General features: G+C 35.7%; 1 protein-coding gene across 1 annotated transcript; it reads left to right on the plus strand.

Moving 5' to 3' along the window:
- Positions 1-899: 899 nt before the first annotated feature.
- LOC121266792 (serine carboxypeptidase-like 31) lies at positions 900-5,340 on the plus strand. The gene is made up of 10 exons (XM_041170615.1): positions 900-1,277; positions 1,801-1,902; positions 2,178-2,273; positions 3,033-3,125; positions 3,248-3,336; positions 3,463-3,759; positions 4,123-4,253; positions 4,375-4,470; positions 4,618-4,723; positions 5,043-5,340. The coding sequence occupies exons 1-10, from the start codon at positions 983-985 to the stop codon at positions 5,187-5,189; spliced, it is 1,452 nt and encodes a 483-aa protein (XP_041026549.1). The 5' UTR covers positions 900-982; the 3' UTR covers positions 5,190-5,340.
- The last annotated feature ends 18,374 nt before the right edge of the window (positions 5,341-23,714 follow it).

A 23,714-nucleotide genomic window follows, 5' to 3' on the forward strand; every position in this document is an offset into this window, starting at 1 on the left:
GCAGGGTGAATCTTATATTTATTCATGCCATAATTAAAAATTGTAAGTTAGACTACAAAAAGAGCGAGTAATAATATTTGTGAAGAATTATTTGGATAAGAATTGACTCATTTTGGTAAAAAATGATGATTATTCTCGTATCAAATAAATAATTACAAATATCAAATGTTTTTCTTATAGTACTGAGCATCTGCATATCTATTCGATTTTGATCATTAATTAAGAAGTACCGCTAATTGGCCAGGGAAGACTAAATACATACATACATATATACATCCCTACATACCTACATACATCCCTACATACATACATACAAAAATACAAATAAATGTTTTACTTTAACTCTCTATCTATCTCTCTCTGTACTTACATATACATACATCCCTACATACCTATTTATGTACACTGCTTAGTACATACGTGTGTGCGTTGAGTTCTTTTTGTTTTTGTTTTTGCTTTTCTTTTAGTTTCACACCTTCCGGCCACCACAGGCGCATATATATATATATATATATATATATTGATGAGTGGCTACTGCTGGTAACAAATAAAGAGAACGTACATGGCATGAAACTCATTCAAAGATTTGTTCATCTGACCATATAATCTTTCAACAACCCACAACAAATGTATTGGATGTTCCACTCACCCATGCTCATAACCGGAATTAATACTCTAAAAGCTGCCCAAAATCCACATCATATGCCATATAAAAAAGAGGTAATTGCCACGTGGAACTCGCGCGCAGTACTCCATTTCTACGTTTTTTTTTCCTTTTCTTTTCCAAATCCCATCATTTAATCCAGTGAATAATGCAGGCCGTAACGGCCTAGCCTCTCCAACGGATATAAATAGGCATGCTGGCTTTCCTTGTGTTTCCATCCTAACTGCTATATATGTGCAGAAAGCTCTCTCTCTCTCTCTCTCTCTCTCTCTCTCCATATATACAATATTAATTTGGCCGTGATTTGTGCTTTCAAAAATGGATTTTGTATCAAAGGTGACAGTTCTGAACACTCTACTGGCTCTTATTGTTCTTCTCTCTGCAGAACCTGTTGTGTCTCTTAAACATCGTAAATGGGGTCGAGGGAAGAAGTTGGCCTCAGGAGGAAATGGGGATCTTGTGACTGACTTGCCTGGCCAGCCTGCTGTGGGCTTCAGGCACTATGCTGGGTATGTCACCGTAAATGAAACAAATGGAAGGGCACTCTTTTACTGGTTTTATGAGTCCACAACTGAGGCTGATGGAAAACCATTGGTGCTTTGGCTTAATGGAGGTAAGCATAATAATCTATAGAATTACAGTCATCTGTCTTAAATCATGATCTTAATCGACCATTAAAATTGTTGTTCATCAAGGAGACCAGTTTTGCGCCTTCAAGATCGAATTCCTCATTAATCTATAGACTGGCCTCTTGTTTGGAGGGCTTGAAAGAAAGATTATGAACCATAGCCACCTAAGTTTAGAGTTTAGGCCATTGATTTTGCAGTACCAATCAATCTTTTGACCAAATCCATCTGTCTAAAGATGCAAACATTATCTATATATCTGCCATATTTTATGCCCATGTAGAAGAAGGTGCAGGCACATTCCTCTCAAAATTTTTATATATTGCGTAGTCTTTAGACAGTCCTGCACCCAATATAAATAAGCGCGCACTCATTCTTAGTAAGAATTGAGTAGCTAGGATATATCGTAGTACTTATCTGTATATATAGTATCATTAATTAGTGTGAGTTGTTCTTTAATTTATTTTACGCTCTCTGCAAAGGTGACAACGCTTTACTTTTGATCATCAGGTCCTGGGTGCTCTTCTGTGGGATATGGAGCAACACAAGAAATTGGTCCTTTTATAGTGGACAGCAATGGACTTAAATATAATAACTACTCTTGGAATGCAAGTATGAGATAAAAAATCATGACTTTTTCTTTTTGTGGAATTAATTATGCTGAGAAAATATTAAATCTAATCCGTGATAGGTAGATTATATAAATATATATATATATATATATATATATATATATATATATATATACACGGTACTACTTCTATTATTAACTATGAATCACTTAGCTAGGTAGTATATATTGGCTTATTTCTCAATCAAGGGAGACAGTATGGTACTAAAAGTTTGTAATATATATTAAGACAGCTTTTGAATGTCTGATGACGCAGAAGCCAACATGTTATTCCTCGAATCTCCAATTGGTGTCGGCTTTTCATACTCAAATACAACCAGCGATTATAGTAATCTGGGTGATGATTTTACTGGTGAGGAAACCATTTGATCTATGGATAATGATAGGATTACTACTCTATTACTATTCATTTATTATTCTTTTTGTATTTATTTTTTTTAATTTTTTATTTTACTTAATGATTAAGGAAGTGAGTATTAGTAAAATTATATATATATTTTTAATTTTTTCTTAATGATTAAGGATGTTAAAAAAATATTTAAAATAAAATGATAAAAAAATAAAAAGCTTTGAAATATACTTGGATAGTAGATGGGTAGTAATAGGGTAGTAAGCCTATCACTACCCTTGATCTACATGTAATTTATTAATTTTTAATAGTTTTTTTAAGAAGAGGACGATACCCAATTTTATTGATAGCCCTCAATTGTCACTATTAATTTTTAATAGTTGAATTAATATAATACTCACATTTCGACAGGATAGGATCATATATATATATATATATATATATATATATATGTATGTATGTATATCCCAGCTCCATTAACCTAGCTTTAGTTATGGGGATTGAAGATGCAATTTAGTTTGAGGCTAGAGGTTGTTTATTTTAAGAATTATTGGACATTAATAATGCTTGATTAATTTGATAATACAGTAACATGGAATTTTTTCTTTTTCTTTATTCCAATTTCTTTATAATTCATGTATGAAATCGTGTTTCTTGTAGTCCTTCTGATCCGGCCATCTAATTAATTAATTAATTGCCTTCAACGAGAAGTTAATTATTGCAGTAAATGATGCTTTATTATATATGTTTTCCTTATCACAGCAAACGATACTTATGTTTTCCTACACAAATGGTTCCTCAAGTTCCCATCGTATAGAAAGCGAACCTTTTACATTGCAGGGGAAAGCTATGCAGGTATTTCAATTTTTGCTACGTATTTGGCTCTGCGGCCTTTTTATTGAATCATTGAATCCCTATATATATATATATATATATATATATATATCATATAATCGCTCTGATCTCTCCGTCAACAGGAAAATATGTTCCAGAGCTGGCTGAGCTGATCATGATCAATGACAAGAAGGTGGATCCTTCCCTTCGAATTAATCTCACGGGTATTTTGGTATGGTCCTTCATAAATGTTTGGTTTAAAAAGTACAGAACTTTTTCACACCCATGTTTAAATCAACTGTTATTGCTCCATGAAAATTATTGTAACTGTTGTACATCTTTCTCAAACTGCAAACAGTTGGGGAATCCTGAAACATCTGATGCTGAGGACTGGAGAGGACTAGTGGATTATGCTTGGAGCCATGCTGTGATATCAGATGAAACCCATAAATTAATCAGAGAAAGCTGTGATTTCCACAGCAATGACACATGGAGCAACATTAGTTGTAGTAATGGCGTTGATGAAGTACTCAAACAGTACAAGGAGATTGATATCTATAGCCTCTACACCTCAGTCTGCACTGGCAATAATATTTCTGCTGGTAATTCAGATGACAAATCAATGCAAGTCATGATGAAGCGCACATCCATGATGGTGAGCAATTATATATTTTTCAAGAGTAGTATTTATTATTGGTGACAGTTTTGGAATTCTGTGAGACCCCAATATTAATTTGAGCCAAACAGTAATTTCTCACGGCCTCTCAAATAATTTTATAATTTTCATCTAATTATCTGCATATATAAAATTTTACCATTTATATATATATAAAAACATAAAAATAAAAAGTAAAACATCTCATAAAAACTTCTCAATTTTCAAACATCACTACTTATTAATGGACCGATGCACCCACCATACATTTCGCAAACTCTAATAAAAACATATTTATTATTTTAAATCAAATCAAATTATTTTCAAGTGATGGATATATATTGTACTACGTACATGTACCAGATGCCAAGAATAATGGGTGGTTATGACCCTTGCCTTGATGACTATGCAAAAAAATTCTACAACAGACCAGATGTTCAGAAGGCTTTACATGTTAGCGATGGTCGTCAGCTCAAGAACTGGAGCATCTGCAAGTAATTTTCCCCCTAACTTTCTAATTAATGATCAGAAGAAGCTGCTTTATGTATGTGTGTGTGTGTGTGGTTTTCAAAATACACATCGAACGTGATGTTCTAAAAATTCTGGATATTGTAGTATGAAGATATTTGAGGAGTGGTCATATTCAAAGCCATCTGTTCTCCCTATATACAAGAATCTTATTACAGCAGGGCTTAGAATCTGGGTCTACAGGTAAATTAATAAAGCTCGATCCTGCATAGCCTATAGAATTATATAATTTCTGCACAGCAGATTGTGAACACACACACATATATTAAGTAAATCTTGTATATATAAGATTGTGAAACGTATGCTGTTCTTAATTTGTGGGTATCTCAGTGGAGACACGGATGGAAGAGTTCCTGTACTGTCGACAAGATACAGCTTAAGTTCCCTGGGACTGCCGATCACTAAGGCATGGAGGCCCTGGTACCACCTAAAGGAGGTAATCATTAGGATCCGGAAGATAGCAACATAGCCAATATTGCAGAATACAAAATCTTCAATACTTTATTTCATCCTGACATTGAGAATAGATTGATCTAATCCTTTCTTTAGAAATTGATTGAAGGTTATCTTAAAACATAACTCTTTATCCTATATGCAGCACTTACTCAAACGCTACAAGAAATTAATTTTCTCAAGATATATAATTGTGTACATTTCTTCTCCGATATTAAGGAACTATCCTTGCAATATGTTAAAACTGCTGTTAAGTTGTCTTACAACTTTCACTAAGCAAGAAAGAGTGGTTTTGGGTTCAGGTCAGTGGTTGGTTTCAAGAATACGAGGGACTTACGTTTGCTACATTTAGAGGGGCAGGCCATGCAGTGCCTTGCTTCAAACCAAGCAACTCACTGGCATTCTTCTCAGCTTTTCTCCTTGGGGATGCTCCACCTTCTGAACGCTAAAGACTGCGAGTTCTTTGTACCTCTCCAAAAGATTTTGCTCTTAATTAGAATATTATTATAAGTAGCAGAAAATATATACCGAGTAATGAAAATGTGCCGATGTTGCACTATATAGCAAGCTGTGAAGTTATAATATCATGATCTTTAGCTTCGTTCTGGGTACGTACACATGATTAGTGAAGTCCTCATTTACCTTGCCAAGAAGGCAAATTTTCTCCTTTACTAATACTGCATGCAGCCAAACAGTACACTTCTCTAAAGAAATCAAATAATAGTAATAAAAAAACATTTCTTGGAATTTTCCACCGTTAATGTTGGCCCCTTCTTTTGGTCAAACAGATCAGATCAATACGAATTCAGTTTACTTCCATCTTCTATTTATAGAGCGAGAACGAAAAGGGGTTGGTGCTTTGGGAAGTACAGTTCTCTCTGCAAACACAAACGTCAATGGCATTCATAACATTCTACCCCAAATATGTTTAGAAATGTACATCTTACCATATCTAGCTGTTATGGACATGATTCTCAGCACCTCCCATGCAAAAGAGAGACAAGTCTTGGGAGTTCGTGGAAATGCCTCTGATACCTAAGTCATGAGAGTTATAGAGATTTCTCAGAGGATAGAAAATGGGTCTTGTTGTCATACCTGAGTGATATAAAAAGAACCCCTGATGTCTTCTATTTGTTGTGATAACCGCCCGATCGCTTATTTGAAATTCAAGTTGCTAGATATGCGAGCTTCACTTGCTAAGGATAGATTGATAACCTTTCTCCGAAGGTTCTTGGGTAGTTATCCTTTCAATGATAACCACTTTTATCCTTCTCGTGGGTCAATATCCTCGATTCAATGTTTATTGGGTTAGGATAGTATTCGGGCCCATGACGTGGCCCAGCAGGCTCCCGAAGAGGGAGAGGGTTAAATTCATTTCAGTTACTTTGCAGTCTCATCATGCGCAATGTGATGGGACTTGTAATCATGGTGACGCTTCGTTACACGGGTTTTCCTTCATTTCATACTGCCCTTGTCAGGACAATTTTTCCCTTTCATGCCCCTTTGCAACCCCCTTTCAGTTATTTATTCTTCTCGAACACTCATTTTCTCTACTCTCCATTTTCGCATTCTCTCTTTCTCTCGAACATTCTGCTTCCCTATGCTTCCTTCCAGTTTCTTTCTAAATCAATGGCTTCCTCCAAACCCAAATTCACTTTTTCTTCATCCTGCGGAGACAAGTCTTCACGACCCCATGACCCCACGACCCTCTTCCTTGCTCTAAGTAGGTGGCCATTAACCTTCCTTCTGGAGGGGTGGTTGCTCCACGTTCAATCTTTGAAGGCCGTTGATGGTCTTCGACTGTCTACTGTCATGAGTTGGATTTTGAGAGGGACAGCTACAACATCCCAGGCTCTATGGCTTTGGCTCTACCTGAGCAACGCTGCGGAGCCGTCGATGTGGGGGTATGACTGTTTCTGTGGCCCTATATTTGGCCATGTTCTCGTTGGGGCTCTGTTTTCCCTTTGTCTGCCAGGTGCGTGATGTGTTGGACTTTCTAGGTCATGCTCCAGCCCAGCTTGAGCCTAATGCATGGGGGATTTTGATGGCTTGCTGCGTTCTTTGGCAATGAGCTTTGGAACCCATAGGTGATGAGTATCCTGACATTACTGCTTGGTAAATTTCTTTCTTTGCACAATTTCAGGCGTTTAGAAGGGAATCTTTGCAGTTTTAAGGCTCACAATAAATTGATCCAACTGGAACGCAAGTATTCCCACGCTAAAGATTGGCAAAAGAAATTCTTTTTTGTATCGGACGACGATTGGGAATTTCCTGAAGACGAATCGACGAACCAAGAATTTTTCATTAGGGCTTCGTGGAGTCCAGTTCCTTATGAGTGTGGCTTTGAGGTCATCCTTTCTAACTGAGAGGAGGCTCGCATTCGGTTGATACAAGCCTAAGCAGATAAGAACAATAACTGATCTACCTGGTCAGATGTTACTTTAACCCTCTCTAATATTGATAGATTTGTGATGGTGCCTAATAGGGCGCACGCTTTCAGTCGCAAATTCAAAGTACAGTTTCCTCGCTCACTTAGGTTGGTATGTAATGGCGAGAGAGTACCTCGACCGCGTAAGTTATAGGCGAGTAAGAGTAAGCTCCTGTTACTCAACATCTTATGTCCCACCAGTGAATCCCAAGTACGTGTCCATGAAACTTAGCATCTTATATCTCGCCGTTGAATCTACAATTAGGTCTATCCACGGTAGTGGAAAGTTATCCTTAGGGCAAACCTTGTTGAGGTTTGTGAAGTTGTCGCACATTTTCCATTTGCTGTTTGGCTTTTTTCTTACTAGTACTACCTTTGAAAGCCACTCTGGGTAATGGACCTCTTTGATAAATCCTACTGCCAGTAGTCGATCTACCTCTTTGGTGATTGTCACGTACTTCTTTGTGCTGAAACAACTCTTTGTCTGTTTAACAGGTTGAGCTTCAAGGATTACACTCAAATGATGCTCTATGATGTCTTCATCAATTCCCAACATGTCCTCATGACTCTAAGTGAAGATGTCCTTGTGTTCTACCAAGAGTTCTTTCAGCTGTTGCTTTTCCTCTTTGCTTAGCCTAGTCCCAATCTTGACTGTTGCTTCAAGGTTGTTTCGAGTCGAGAGTGACCAGTTCTAGGGGTTCATCAGTCTCGCCTAGCCTTAATGTACTTTCATCTCTAGTTTCTACCTTGGGCGCCTTTTCCTTTGGTGGGGGTGGCAGGATGAGGTCTACAATGTATTAGTTATTTGTCGAGGCTTCGATCATCCTTACATCCTTTTTGCCTTGCCAGAGCTCTTGCACATAACATTCTTGAGCTAACACTTGCTCGCTACATACTTCACCAACGTCTGCTTTCGTGGGGAATTTCATTTTTAGATGATAGGTAGATGTTATCACCTTGATTGCATTCACCGTTGGGCAGCCAATTATGGCGTGTAAGTTGATTGAGTTCTTACAACAAAAAAGTTTGTCATCATAGTTGTAGTGCACAGGCCAAACCCGATTGTTACTGGTAAGGCGATGGATCTCACAGGTTGAACTATCTTGCCAAAAAACCTTTTTATGTCGTGGGAGTCAGGAGTAACCGATATTGTCCAATCCCCATCTTCTCGTATACTTCCCAGAATAGGATATCCGCTGAGCTCCCATTGTCTACTAAGATTCTCTGGGTGGTATAGTTGGCTACTAATATGGTGACTAGTAAGGCATCGTCATACGAGTATACAACTCCTCTGCAGTCGTCATTGTTGAAGGATATCATGCTTGCTAACTACAGCCTAGGTTGTTTCTCCAGTCTTCCCACATTAAAAACTTCCTTGTACCTAGTTTGTCGGGAATAGGTTTTTCACCCCAGCGAAATAGGTTCTTCAGTGAAAATCCCCTAGAAATCATGCTAATCTCGCCTAGTTTTGGGGCTAAGGGGGGCTTTCTTTGGTCTGTATTCTGTCTTGAGCCCTGGCCCTCTTGTGGCATCCTTCTCTTTCTCGAACTTTCACTTTGTTGGTGCCTTCAGTCTCGATTTAGGCTTAGTTTGGGTAGCCAAGATACCTCAACACTTTTTAAATATTCTCGTACTATTGGAAATACTCCACATGTCAAACGCAATGAACCATCTTCATACCAAAATCTTTCCAAAAATCACTATAATATTTATCACTATTATATATAAATAAAAATAAAAATCTATAATATTTATCACTATTAAATATAAATAAAAAATAAAATCACTATAATATTTATCACTATTATATATAAATAAAAATAAAATCAGTATAATATTTATCACTATTAAATATAAATAAAAAATAAAATCACTATAATATTTATCACTATTAAATATAAATAAAAAATAAAATCACTAAATATTTATCACTATTAAATATAAATAAAAAATAAAATCACTATAATATTTATCACTATTATATATAAATAAAAAATAAAATCACTATAATATTTATCACCATTAAATATAAATAAAAAATAAAATCACTATAATATTTATCACTATTAAATATAAATAAAAAATAAAATCACTATAATATTTATTACTATTATATATAAATAAAAATAAAATCACTATAATATTATCACTATTAAATATAAATGAAGAATAAAATCACTATAATATTTATTACTATTATATATAAATAAAAAATAAATATAAATAAAAAATGAAATCACTATAATATTTATTACTATTATATATAAAATAAAATAAAATCACTATAATATTTATCACTATTATATATAAATAAAAATAAAATCACTATAATATTTATCACTATTAAATATAAATAATAAATAAAATCACTATAACATTTATTACTATTATATATAAATAGAAAATGAAATCACTATAATATTTATTACTATTATATATAAATAAAAATAAAATCACTATAATATTATCACTATTAAATATAAATAAAGAATAAAATCACTATAATATTTATTACTATTATATATAAATAAAAATAAAAATCTATAATATTTATCACTATTAAATATAAATAAAAAATAAATCACTATAATATTTATCACTATTATATATAAATAAAAAATAAAATCAGTATAATATTTATCACTATTAAATATAAATAAAAAATAAAATCACTATAATATTTATCACTATTAAATATAAATAAAAAATAAAATCACTAAATATTTATCACTATTAAATATAAATAAAAAATAAAATCACAATAATATTTATCACTATTATATATAAATAAAAAATAAAATCACAATAATATTTATCACTATTAAATATAAATAAAAAATAAAATCACTATAATATTTATCACTATTAAATATAAATAAAGAATAAAATCACTATAATATTTATTACTATTATATATAAATAAAAAATAAATATAAATAAAAAATGAAATCACTATAATATTTATTACTATTATATATAAAATAAAATAAAATCACTATAATATTTATCACTATTATATATAAATAAAAATAAAATCACTATAATATTTATCACTATTAAATATAAATAAAAAATAAAATCACTAACTATAATATTTATCACTATTAAATATAAATAAAAAATAAAATCACTATAATATTTATTACTATTAAATATAAATAAAAAATAAAATCACTATAACATTTATTACTATTATATATAAATAGAAAATGAAATCACTATAATATTTATTACTATTATATATAAATAAAAATAAAATCACTATAATATTACCACTATTAAATATAAATAAAGAATAAAATCACTATAATATTTATTACTATTATATATAAATAAAAATAAAATCACTATAATATTATCACTATTAAATATAAATAAAAAATAAAATCACTATAATATTTATCACTATTATATATAAATAAAAAATAAAATCAGTATAATATTTATCACTATTAAATATAAATAAAAAATAAAATCACTATAATATTTATCACTATTAAATATAAATAAAAAATAAAATCACTATAATATTTATCACTATTAAATATAAATAAAAAATAAAATCACTATAATATTTATTACTATTATATATAAATAAAAAATAAATATAAATAAAAAATAAAATCACTATAATATTTATCACTATTATATATAAATAAAATCATCATTAAAAAAAAATCAATCATTGATGGGACTCACACCTTTTTCAATTATCTATTTAAAAGTCAACAACTCAACATACTTCATACATCCAAACAACTCAAAATAGTCTCAATGGGACCCACAAACCCACTTCAATCTCTACTCATAACTATTCACAAACATTCTCAACACTTCTCAGATATTCTCACTACCCAAACGTAGTCTTAACTTTTGCTCTATCACTCGCCATGGTGGGGTGGTGGCCCGAGCTACTAATCTTTCGAGCTCTCTCCTGTCTCACTTTTCTTCAATCCTCTGCTTTAGCGTATGGCAATCCTTCGTCCTGTGCCCGCTGGTGTTGTGATAAGAGCAGAACCTTTGCGACTATCTTCCCAGATCTTCATCTTGACGGGACTCCCAAGTTTTTTCCTAAACATTCATACTAGAGTATTGAGCTCGTGAGTGGACTACCCTTCTGCTCATCTCATGCTTTTTTTTCATATCATCCCTTCTTAATCTTTGAACTTCCTTCCCGATCCCTCTTTAGAGTTCCCTTCTTCACCTGATCCTTTAGCTGTTTCGTCTTGAATCGCCTTGGTGCTGTCAGAGCTTGCAATGTATCTTTCGTATTGACAAGTCGTCTGCTTTGTCCATGAACTCACATAAAGGGACTCCTTGGCCATATTCCTCCTAACAAAGTCGCCAACGTTATTTTCTTATCCTAATTGTCAGCTGTCATTTTTTCCCTATTAAACCGTGCGAGGTATGCTTTCAAGCTCTCATCTTCCTTTTGCTTGACAATTAGTAAATACACGACTGGTCTCCTCCTTCTCTGACTTGCCATAAAATGGGTTAGGAATTGCCGACCCAGATCCTCAAAACTATCCACTGAACCTGGCTGCAAGGCTCCTAACCATCCCCGAGCAACCCATTTCTAAGTCAACAGGAAGGCTCGACATGCAATTTCACTGGGAAACCTGTGAAGTCTCATGTGAGCCTTAAAAGTCTCCAAATGCTCAACGGGATCTTTGGTACTGTCGTACATCTTCATCGTTGGGACCTTGAACTTTTGCGGGAGGGGAACCACCATAATTTCTGAGCTATACGACAGGTTTGTGCTGGTTAGCAACTGGTCCACTAAGGACGATGCTCCTATTCTTCTCACCATCTCCTCATACTTGTCCATGAGATTTTGCTGATCATGGAGCATTTTCTTTGCCTCTTCCTCGCTGTGAGGAGGCCTGCCCGTGCTATGTGACTCCTCTTCCGTTCTGTCCACTGACTTGATGCAACATCCTCTCTTGAAGCCTCATCTCTTCGTTTAAAAACCTCATTTTCACGTTGTAAAGCCTCTAGCTTTGATGTTACTCTTTTCAATTGGTCCTCCAACTCCATTATTCTGCTTTTCATGTTCACTGATGTGGCTTATTGATCCCTCGTTGCTTGAGATCACATGATGGCTGGCATACAAAAACCACGTTGTTCAAAAGAATCCCACAGACGACGCCAACTATTATGAACGTGTTTCACAATACCTCTCACGCAATCACCTACAACCAAAGAGAGATAGGTCTTGGGAGGTTCATGGGAACCCCTCCAATACCTAAGTCAGGAGATTAATAGAGAAATCAAGAGGGGGAGTCCTCGTGTTCACCTGAGCGGATGTTCTCCTCCCTTGATCAATAGGGACCACAGTATCTTCCCAATCTGGTGATGCCTAAGAAGGTTCGCCAAAAAGGTGGTCGACAGGGAAAGTTGGAGAGGGCTCATCACCCCCAGTAGGAGAAATGCTGAAAGGCAAAGAAGGGATTGACACCCTACTTACACGTCAACCCCTATTTACATGTCAACCCCCAAGGATCCCATGAAAGAAAGAGTTGGAAAGACGAAAGACATCTCGAGGCTGATCTTGCCTGAGACAATCGAGGCAAATGGCAAGCCAGACACAACGATAATGGCCCTCACTGATGGGCCCTCAACATCTTCAACTTGCAAAGACTCCTTAAAGGCATCAAAAGAAGGAGGGAAGCCACATGATGTAATAGGTGGAGCACTCAGGAATTCTGGGTTCAAGGTTGCGATAACCTCACCCTCATCCAAGTTAACGTCATCTTATGGAGTAGCCATGTGAGAGGAAGATTGTAGAGCAACCTCAAAAGGAGCATTAGGTGACAGGGCAGACTCAGCCTCTATCACACATTCTAGATCAACCTTATCGTAGGCCATAATCTCGTCGAAAAAGTTGGTTGTGAGCACTTGGAGGCAACTTGAGGCCTCTCCACCACTCGGCAGGGGTGGTAGTGAGGGTCTACCCCTTGTGAGGCTGGATTTATCCGAAGGCTTTGCTTCGAAACGAGCATTTTTCTTCTTCTTGTCTTTTGTCGCTGGAGGTGGGCCTCTTTTCAAACCACTTGCCAGCGATGGAGCGCCTAGGAATCGGTGACCGAAAACATGTGCCCTGCTAGGCACATCACAAATCTATCAATATTAAAGGGGTTAGAATATCATCTGACCAGGTAGAGTTATTGTTTTTATCTACTGAGGCTTGTACCAATAGAATGTGAGCCTCCTCTCGGTCAGAAAGATGACCTCAAAGCTACACTCATCGGGAACTGGACTTCATGAAGCCCTAATGGGAAATTGTTGGTTCACCGATTCGTCTTCAGGAAATTCTTAGTTGTTGCCAGATACTAAGAAGAATTTCTTTTTCCAATCTTTGGCATGAAAATACTTGCGCTCTAGTTGGATCAATTTATTGTGAGCCCTAAAACTGCAAAAATTTCCTTCCAAATGCCTGAAATTGTGCAAAGAAAAAAATTTGCTAGCGGTAATGTCAAATACTCATCACCTGTGGGTTCCAAAACTCGGCGCCAAAGAATACAACAAGTCATCAAAATCCCCCATGCATTAGGCACGAGCTAGGCTGAGCAAGACCCAGAAAGTCTAACACATCACGCACTGAGTGGACATAGGGCAAACAGAGCCCCATCGAGAACATGGCCAAATAGAGGGCCATAAAAATAGCCATACCCCTCAGATTGATGGCTCTGTGGCTCTGCTTAGGTAGACCCAAATCCACGGAGGCTAGGATGTTGTAGTTGTCCCTTGTAGAATCCAACTCACGACGGGAGATAGTCGAAGACCATCATGCATTTAAAGATCAAACGTGGAGCAACCACCCCTGCAGAAGGAGGGTTAACAGCCACCTCCTCAGAGCGAGGAGGGGGGTTGCGAATACTTGTCTCCGCTGGATGAAGTAGGGAAGTTGGGTTTGGAGGAAGCCATTGATTTCAAAAGGAAACTGGGAGGAAGCACAAGGAAGCAAAATATTTTGGAGATGGATAGAATGCAAAAAGGGAGAGTAGAAAAAAGGAGTGCTCGAGAAAAATAAGTAACTGAAAGGGGGGTATGCAAAGGGGCACGAAATGGAAACAATGTCTTTACAAGAGCAATATGAAATGACAGAAAACCTGTGTACCGAAGTGTCACCATGATTACAAGTCCCATCATGTTGCACGTGATAGACTTCACAAGGTAATTGGAAGGGCTTTAACCCTCTCCCTCTTTGGGGGCCTGTTGGACCACGTCATGGCCTCGAACACTAGTCTAACCCAATAAGCCTCAAATCGAGGATACTGATCCATGAGAAGGATATAAGCAGTTATCACCGAAAGGATAGCTACCCAGGAACCTCGGTAGAAAGGTTATTAATTTATCCTTAGCAAGTGAAGCTCACATATCTTGCAACTTGAATCTCAAATAAGCGATCAAGCGGTATCACATCAAACAGAAGACTTCAGGGGCACTATTTATATCAACCGGGTATGATAACGAGACCCATCTTCTATCCTCTAAGGAATCTCTATCACTCTCCTGACTTAGGCATCGGAAGCGTTCCCACGAACCCTCCAAGACCTGTCTCTTTTTGGTTGTAGGTGATTGCGTGGGTGGTGCCGCAAAGCATGTCCATAACACTAGCCATCTAAAAAAATGTGACATGCAAACAAAACGAATATATATGGGATAAAGTTACAGTCCAACAAAATTATTAAACTTATGTAACATAGATGATTGGGTTATATGTGAAATTATCCAAATATCCATGTATTGTAAGCGAAAATATCTACTAATTCACTCAACAAATTGATTCGTCGTTAATCGTGTAATTATTTAATAATTAAACAATAACGTAAAGTAAATAAATTGTATAACACCAAGATTCATATTGAATGGAAACTCTTTGAAAAATTCCTTAAAGGTAAAATCCTACAGGGCAGCCAAACCCAAAAAATCAATTTTATTATTTGAAATTCAATTACAGGTAAGTTTCAATTACAAAATCTTTGTCAATTGACACTCTTACTTGACCAAACAAAGAACCTATTTGTCTTCTATCATAGTAGCAGCCAAAATCTCTGGCGATCTTCAAACTATTGACTTCCTTCCTGGAACTCTAGTAGTTGAAACTCGACCAATCAATTCTCCAATGTGGAGCTCGATCACACTCTTTGAGGGAAACAATATGAAAATTCTCCAATAAATTTTCTCACCAAAATATGCAATGAAAATTGCTCTAGAAAATATCCAAATCCGAATCTCTAGCGATCCTAACAAATAGGATCCTTTAAATAAACAATCTGAAAAACGTTTTAGTTTCAATTGGACTCTGCTAACCGAGCGAATCTGTCATGAAGACTTTTCCTGACGGAATGCTAACACTCGCGATAAATTCTCTCTACAGAAACTGAACCCTGTTCAAATTCTTTTCTGGATAAGAGCAGATTCTTTAGGACTCGATTTTCACACTTACGACTTATTTAAACAACCTCTAATACTACCTATATAAACTGGATATTGTTATAGATAAAGTCAAGATAATTTACATTCATCCAAAATATAAAATTAATGATAGAATAAACTCTATCATCTTAGTTACCTAGTCCTATCCAAACTTATCAACTTAGTCACTTAATTCTAACCAAACTTTTGCATCTACAATCTTCCCCTTTAGCGGATCGGTGACAAACTCTTGCATCTACAATCTCACAAAATCAACTTTGATGAATGTAATATAGACCTGTCAAAACACAACCAGCAGACCAAGAAACCGAGTAGAAATTTCAAGACAATAATAAAAAATAAAAAATAATGATATAAAACAGTGACTAAGATTAGTACTATCAATATTCACAAGATTTAGAATCTAATTCAAAATCTAAGCATGTTTTAGTCCAACATCAAAATTATGTCCAAAAAAATAAACTTGAATGAAATCAACCATCAACTAAAAGTTTCTAAAGTAATTTTTTCAAACTACAATTTAGTTCTCCCCAAATGTTATAATTAGATATCCCCCTCAATATTAAACTATCTTAAACAAAAAAAAAAAAAAAAATTCAACTCCTCCATCAGCAGCACACTTATTCCAACTTCCACTAAATTTTTCAATACAAAAAAAATCAAAGCTCTTCTCTTCACTCCCCTTTTTTGTCTCTAATCTGACAAGAATCACTATATTTCCCATGATAATATCCAACACCAGCTGTATTTTCAATGATAACTGTCATATGTGAATCTTATATGTGAAAGGTCAGTGATTGTAGCAATATATTTCTTCCTCTTCGCTCTCTCTTTGAACCTAATCTATAAGTATGATTGCATGTCAAACAATGAGCAAATGATTAAGACAACTTGGTTGAGACAAAAAACCAAACACTTGGTAGGCACTACTTGAAAACCGAGATGAACAATGCCTTAACCCATACAAAAACCATCCTCAATACATGGAAATCAGGAATCAGGATATACTCATTACTGGAGCAAATATAGACAACCCAACTTTAGCCAAAATCCAATCCGAAACCCCATATACCACGCCGGCACCTCAAAATCACACCACAAGAAAATTCCAAAATCAATGCATAACTAAGCCCTAGGTAAGATAAAAGAAAAGGATTTGGTACTTACCATGTAGGCGACAAACTCGAATCCAATAGGATTGAGAGGAGGTATTCGGCTAGGGCATAAGGAGAGTGTGGGTGATAGAGAGTATTGGGGGGGTCAAGGGGTCTGAGCTGTGTGCGAGGCTATAGGTCTATCTAAGTGACTTAAGTCACTTGTTGCCCATTTGTGCCACGCACGAGTCTAAATTGCAGAGTCCTACTGGGACTTATAAATTTAGGCTATAACTTACACAAAAATAAAGTAGACCACCCCTTCCAGACTTATCCCAAAAGAATATGTCAAGCAAACCATCAACAAACAAAAATTAAAACTAATTGGCCCAAAAAAAAAACCATTCCGAAAATTCTTTTCCTTTGTTTTTTTGTTTTTATTTTTTATTATAATCATTGAGTCAATGAACATGCCTAAGTGCATCACAAGTTCAAGCATAGTGTCACTCACATAGCAAAAAAATAAAATACACTCTCTTATTTGTAACAATTACAATAGTTTTTCACACCTCATGAGTTCATCAATATCAAAGTTCAAGTGAGTGTGTGAGTGAGAATACTTGCTTCAAAGAATCGTCTATATATATTTTTCATTTTTTTTTATTTATTTCTTTTCATAGATACTCTCAAGAGATTGTCTCTCACCTTAAAAGTCAAATTTTATGCTAGGGCCTAAATACTTAAAAGAGTATCTCCTCCAAATACAAGTTTGCACAACTCTTTGATATGTCCATTTTTATTGCTCATCTTTTTTCACAATGATTAGAGCACGATTTTTTATATAAGGATTTAAGGGACAGATTCGTTTAGGGTGTTTGTCTTTCTTCGCAATGAATAAATACAGATTTTTTTTATATGGATCAAACATTTGTGTCCGGCAAGGTGAGATCTCTTTATTATTGTACTAGGTTCAACTAGTATTAGTCAATTCAAGGCATGAACTCCCTCTATAGTGAGCATCTCAATAATAAATACTAACATAATTATAATAAGCATAACTATAAGTTTCTCACAGTACTCGAAAATAATCTTTGTTAAAATGATCCATAGGGTTAATAAGCTCAAAGTTGACTGCACAAAATATAGAGATGTATAAATTCAAGAATTTACTATGTAAGAGCTCAAGTGCTCAAACCTTAACCCACTAAGAATGCACTTTCCTTAAAAAATAAACTTAAAATAAACCAGAAAAAATAATGTATTTTAAACTGGAAAACATACACATAAAACAAAACAAAACAAAAATGCATGCCCTAAACTAATGCAATAATATATGGTGCCTCTCACTTGATATCACACACACCAATGGCTTTCTTTCTTGGCAAGGTCCACTCACTATCTTTTTTGACTACCCATTTTGCTTTATGTTTTGATTTATTCATATCACTTTGCACACTTTTTTCCTTTGTTGAGAAGACAAAATTCTGCTAGTTCACCAAGTTTAAGGCTTATGCAAGTTATTTGATGACTCAACTCTTCAACTTTATTTTCTAAATTCTTTTCATTCCTTGTATATTTTCTTTTTTCCCTATTTTTCTTGCACTTTTCTTAAATTAAAACAGTGTGATCTTATATGACCAAGCATACCACAAAAATGACAAGTAGGAGTAAACTTACTTTCGGACTTATCTTGAATGTGCTTCTTTGTCATTGATATATCGTAGGGCTAAAAAACTGACCTGTCGGTTCGGTTTTGGGCCCAAACCGAAACCGACCGACAGGCTTCTGGAGAGAGGGCAAACCGGTCGAAACTGACAGTGTATGGGGAGGGAAACTGGCCGGTTCGATTACTAGCCGGTTCACGGTCGGTTTATCGGTTTGGGCCACAGTTTTGGGTCTGTTTGGGCCATTCTATTTGGGCCATTTTAAGACCCAATTCAACCTCTTTTTGGGCTCAATTTGTTATTCAAGATCATCTACATTTAGACTTTTTATGCAGAATTTTTAAAATGAACTTTATTTATTCAATCTCTTTTTTATTTTAATCATGCCATGTATATAGTATTAGTAACTAATAACTACTACATATATACTACTTATATTTTATAGTCTTATTATCTTATATACTAAATTACTAATTACTAGATAAATAAAAAAAACTCCACTAGATGTTTAATACACATTATAAACAAAATCAAATTGTCTTAAGCAACTAGCAAGTAAGCAACAAATAACAACTTTTCTTGAATAAAACCCAAAAAATCTTCATTCTTCAACATTCCAAATAGATTCCCAATAGCCAATGCAGTGTTCGACTCTTCAATCATCAATAGTTGTGATGTACGATGCTTCTAACTCTATATAGAAAAACACCAAATAAACAATATTAATAAATTAGGATAATGTAAAAAAAATTAGATTAAATTATAAAAGTAAATGAATATGGAAATTGAACGAGAAAAACACATTACCAGATTCTACCACAAAGCTCTCAACATTATCCATGGAGTCTCGAATATCAATTGGCGTTGACGGATGTCGCAACCAATTCTGAGTACAAATAAGTGTCTCAACAGTTCTCGGAGCCAAGGAATTCCGAAAAAGATCAAGTACATGACCTCCCGTACTAAATGCTGACTCTGATGCAACAGTGGAAACAAGCATGGCTAACAAGTCTCGTGCAATCCTCGCAAGTATAGGATAGTTAGGTTCATTCACTTTCCACCAATTCAACAAGTCAAAAGATTGGCTAAATGCCTCACAACCATCTGATAAATACCAGTCTATATCTATTTTGGTAGTTGTAGATCCAGAGGCAGTTGATGCTAGCAACCACTCATAAAAAAGTTGTGACTTATGATTGTCTTCAGCATCATTTGGAAGTGCAGATGCTGAAGGGGAAACATGTTCTCTGCTACTCGAGGTAGAACCGAACGTAGCATTATATTCCGCATACATGTCTGATAATAATTGTTTCACCCTCGACGACAAATCTTCAGTCCAATTTTCATCATAAATTTTTTTCAAGTGAAAAGTAAGAAGCGCCAACTTACTACGTGGATCAAGGATAACTGCAATCAACAACAACAAATTCATCCTATCCAATGAACCCCAATACTTATCAAATTTCATTCTCATGTTTATGGCCATGCTCATCAAACAAGTATTCTCACTCTCACATAGTCTAACCAACTCTTTTTAGAGCGTACAAATCTTCAAAAAACTTGTGTTTACCGTGACATGTAAAGAGCCAGAAAATCTACAAGTGGCATCATAAAACATTTTTAAAAATTTCACAAAAATCCGCACTAACTCCCACTCATAAGCTCTAGGAGGCCCAATGTTTACATCCTTAAAGTAAGAAAGAAAATTGTAATCCTCACTCTCCATTCACCTAAAAGCCTTCTCAAATTTCTAAGCAGCCTCCAACATCATGTAAGTTGAATTCCATCGGGTTTGCATATCAAGGCACAACATTTTTTTACAATCAATTTTCTCATTTTTTGCACATCTCTTAAACTTGTCTAATCTTGCAGGGGACGAGCGCAGATATCTAATCGCATTTCTAACCATTGTAATGGCATCATCACACTCCTTAAGACCCTCATTCACGACAAGATTCAAAATATGAGCACAACATCTTATGTGCATATACTTTCCCTCTAACATATTCTTCGTAAAAAAATGTCTCAAATATGCAATTGCAGTATCATTTGAGCTAGCATTATCAACAGTAACAGTAAATATCTTATCAATGCCCCAATGAAGGAGGCACGATTTAACATATTTTCTAATGGTATCCCCTCGATGATTAGGGATTAAACAAAAATTAATAATTTTCTTTTGCAATTTCCAATCACTATCAATGAAATGGGCAGTTAGGCACATATAATTAAGATTTTGTATCGATGTCCAAGTATCGGTAGTTAATGAAATTCTCATTCCCCCATCTTTAAATAACTTTTTAAGTTTGGCATTTTCAGATGCAAATAGTTTCATACAATCTCTTGCAACCATCACTCGACATGACACTTTAAATTTAGGTTCAAGCAATCAAACCATCTTCTTAAATCCTTACCCTTCAACAATTCTAAATGGTAATTCATCGAGGATTACCATCTCCACAAGCGCCATCCTCACAGCCTTTTCACTATATTTATGGGTTAAAAAGATTTTTTAAAGAACTATCACTCTCTCCAAACCCCTCCGAGGATACCTCACTTGCCAATGTTGTTTGGAATTTATCTAAAGGCCTACGTTTATGAGGATTTTTGGAACATGAAGGTAGATAGTTTTGCATGGTTGAAGTTCCGTTCCTCTTCGAGTGGCAAGCGTATATCTTGCCACAATAATTATACTTGGACTTAGGATCATCTAGGGAACAACCCTCAACTTTAGTAAAATGGTCCCAAATAATTGACGAATCATTCCCCTTCCGTTTCTTAGGAAGTGGACAATTACTACTATTAGGGGCACTTGAAGCCGGGGGTTTTGGTATTTGGGAGTTTGAATCAAGATCAATTGGACTTGACGAAGAATCCATCTAACATGTAAAACCAAGAAAGAACAAAAAAATCAACACAATTGTCATTTACACAGTAGCTAGTTTGCAACATGGCAAACATCACAAATCTAAGATTCTAATCTACATTTTAGATCGCTCATAAATCTCATAAATTATTTTAAGAATCCAAATAAATTTATAACAAAATTGTCAATCAACAAAACTGTCAATAAATTTATAACACAACTGTTAACAAATTTATAACAAAACTGTCAAAACTGTAAATTTAGATCGCTCATAAATCTCACAAACTGACTGAGTCTTATGAAGTGATGAACATTTATCAAATTACATCTTCAAAGTTCAGACCGTGAATGCACACTGGCACTGCACAGGAGGAGCGCACATGCACTGACTGAGTCTTATGAATATTGATGAGAATTATAGATTCTCATCAACATGGTATTCAATCATTAATGTTCATCACCGATTCACTATTTCACCATCCCAAACCAGAAAACACAATCCCTAACCCTAGACCCAAATACCACAAGGCAGTGAGGCATAAGCCGCACAACGGCGGGCACAACCTCTGGTCCTCTCAACTCTTAAGCTCTTATCAAAAAATAAATTTCAAAAAAATCACTAATCAGACTCATCAGACATCAGTCAAAAGTCATCACTTAATTTAAAACAAAATTTCAGAATTTTCATCCCAAAATCATACCTAAAAAATAGGCTGGAGGAGGCAGCGTTTGCCGGAGGAACGTGGAGTGGTGGAGGCTGCGCCACTGCTGGACCGCTGGGCTTTGGTGAGTGGTTGGAGTATACGACGCTGATGAGTTACTAAGTGAGGGCTGCGGGGGATCAAAATGGAATGAGAAGAGAAGTGGGAGGGGGAATCTGGATTCTGGGGGATAATAACCCTAGTATGCCAAATGGCGCCGTTCCCTTTATTTTTTTTGTCTAAACTTAAGATGCAAACGACATCGTTTCACTTATTTAAGTGAAACGGTATCGTTTAATGAAGGTATATATTTAAAAAAATAAAAAGTATATGACGTCGGCCGGTTTATCGGTTTTTGGTTGGTTCAAACTGGGATCGAACCAGCTGATGACAGTTTTGATAATTTACCATCGACGGCCAACCGATTCCCTTCCGGTTTCGACCGGTTCTGAGCTCTGGTGGCCGGTCTGAGTCGGTCCCGGCCGGTTGGCAGGTTTTTTGTACAGCCGTAATATATCGTATGAGACTATTGGAACATGAATTTTAGATACAACTTTCTTTAGAGTATCCTCACCTTGGCTTCCTTTAATAAAGATAATACATTTTGATGAAATGGCTGTAACACCCCGTATTTTAGTGTATTTTTATTGAATGATTATTTTTAATAATTCAAAAAATTTATTCTCTTGTTTTAAATTTATCAGATATTTTTAGATGGTTTATTTTATGATCTTTAAATTGTGAAAATTAATTTGAGATATTTTTTTAATATTTATTATTGTGATGCATTTAAATTGTTTTTCTTTTAATTTAATTGATTGTAGGATTTAAATATTTTATTTTTATTTTATCATTACGTTTAAATTATTTTAATTGAGATGCAGTTTTGAAATCATTTTCGTTTGACCATTTTTGTGACCCAAGATGTGGGGATTGTACCTCATTTCTTTCCATCCATTTTCTTTTTCCTCTCTTTTTTCTTTCTTCTTTTCCTTTCTTTCTTTCTTCTTTCTTTCCCCTGCTGCTCCCCGTGCGCCCGACACCCTCTCCCTCTCTCTCCCCGTGCGTTGCTTCTTCCTCACCCAACCCACCGCCGTCGCACCGCCGTGCACGACACCGCCCCTCCCATCAGCCTCTCCACCGGCCGCCTACCACCTTCCTCCGTTTCCAGCTCCTCCATCGCCGCCGATAGCCCTCACGCCCAACATCAAGCCGCGACACCTCTTGTGCTCGTGCGCCGCCGTCGCGCCACCTCCGGCCACCATTTCTTCACCACTTCAACCTCGATCTCATAGCAACCCAATGGACCCGACCCCAGCTCCGATCCATCACCAGTGAAGCCTATCTATCTCCATTTTCGATTTGGGTATTTTTGGTCTTCAACTACCATTTGCGCCGCCATCCACGGAAAACCACCACCACCATTGGCTTCACCGACATCCCTAAGCCCTACCCAATCAATTTCGGGTCTTGGATTGTCTTCGTTGAAAAGTGGGTTTTTGAGACCACGGTCACAGTGTATTTTACACTATTTCGTTGCTGAGCCACCACTTTTTGCACCTCCGTGATCCTTTGAAAGTCATTATCTAGCACTGTAAGTATTTTTCCAAAGAACTATCGTGATTTAAATATATTTTTGCGCTAACTCATATTATTGTGATCTGGTTAGACATGCCGAACTGAGTCCGAAAAGTTCGGGGGTCGGATGGATTGTGGACGGAGTTGTGTTTAGTTGGTATTGTGAAATGTTGGTTGTTGGTTTGGTGTTTTCATGTACAT

Source organism: Juglans microcarpa x Juglans regia, chromosome 5S (assembly GCF_004785595.1).
Source record: "Juglans microcarpa x Juglans regia isolate MS1-56 chromosome 5S, Jm3101_v1.0, whole genome shotgun sequence".
In the NCBI taxonomy this organism is placed as follows: domain Eukaryota; kingdom Viridiplantae; phylum Streptophyta; class Magnoliopsida; order Fagales; family Juglandaceae; genus Juglans; species Juglans microcarpa x Juglans regia.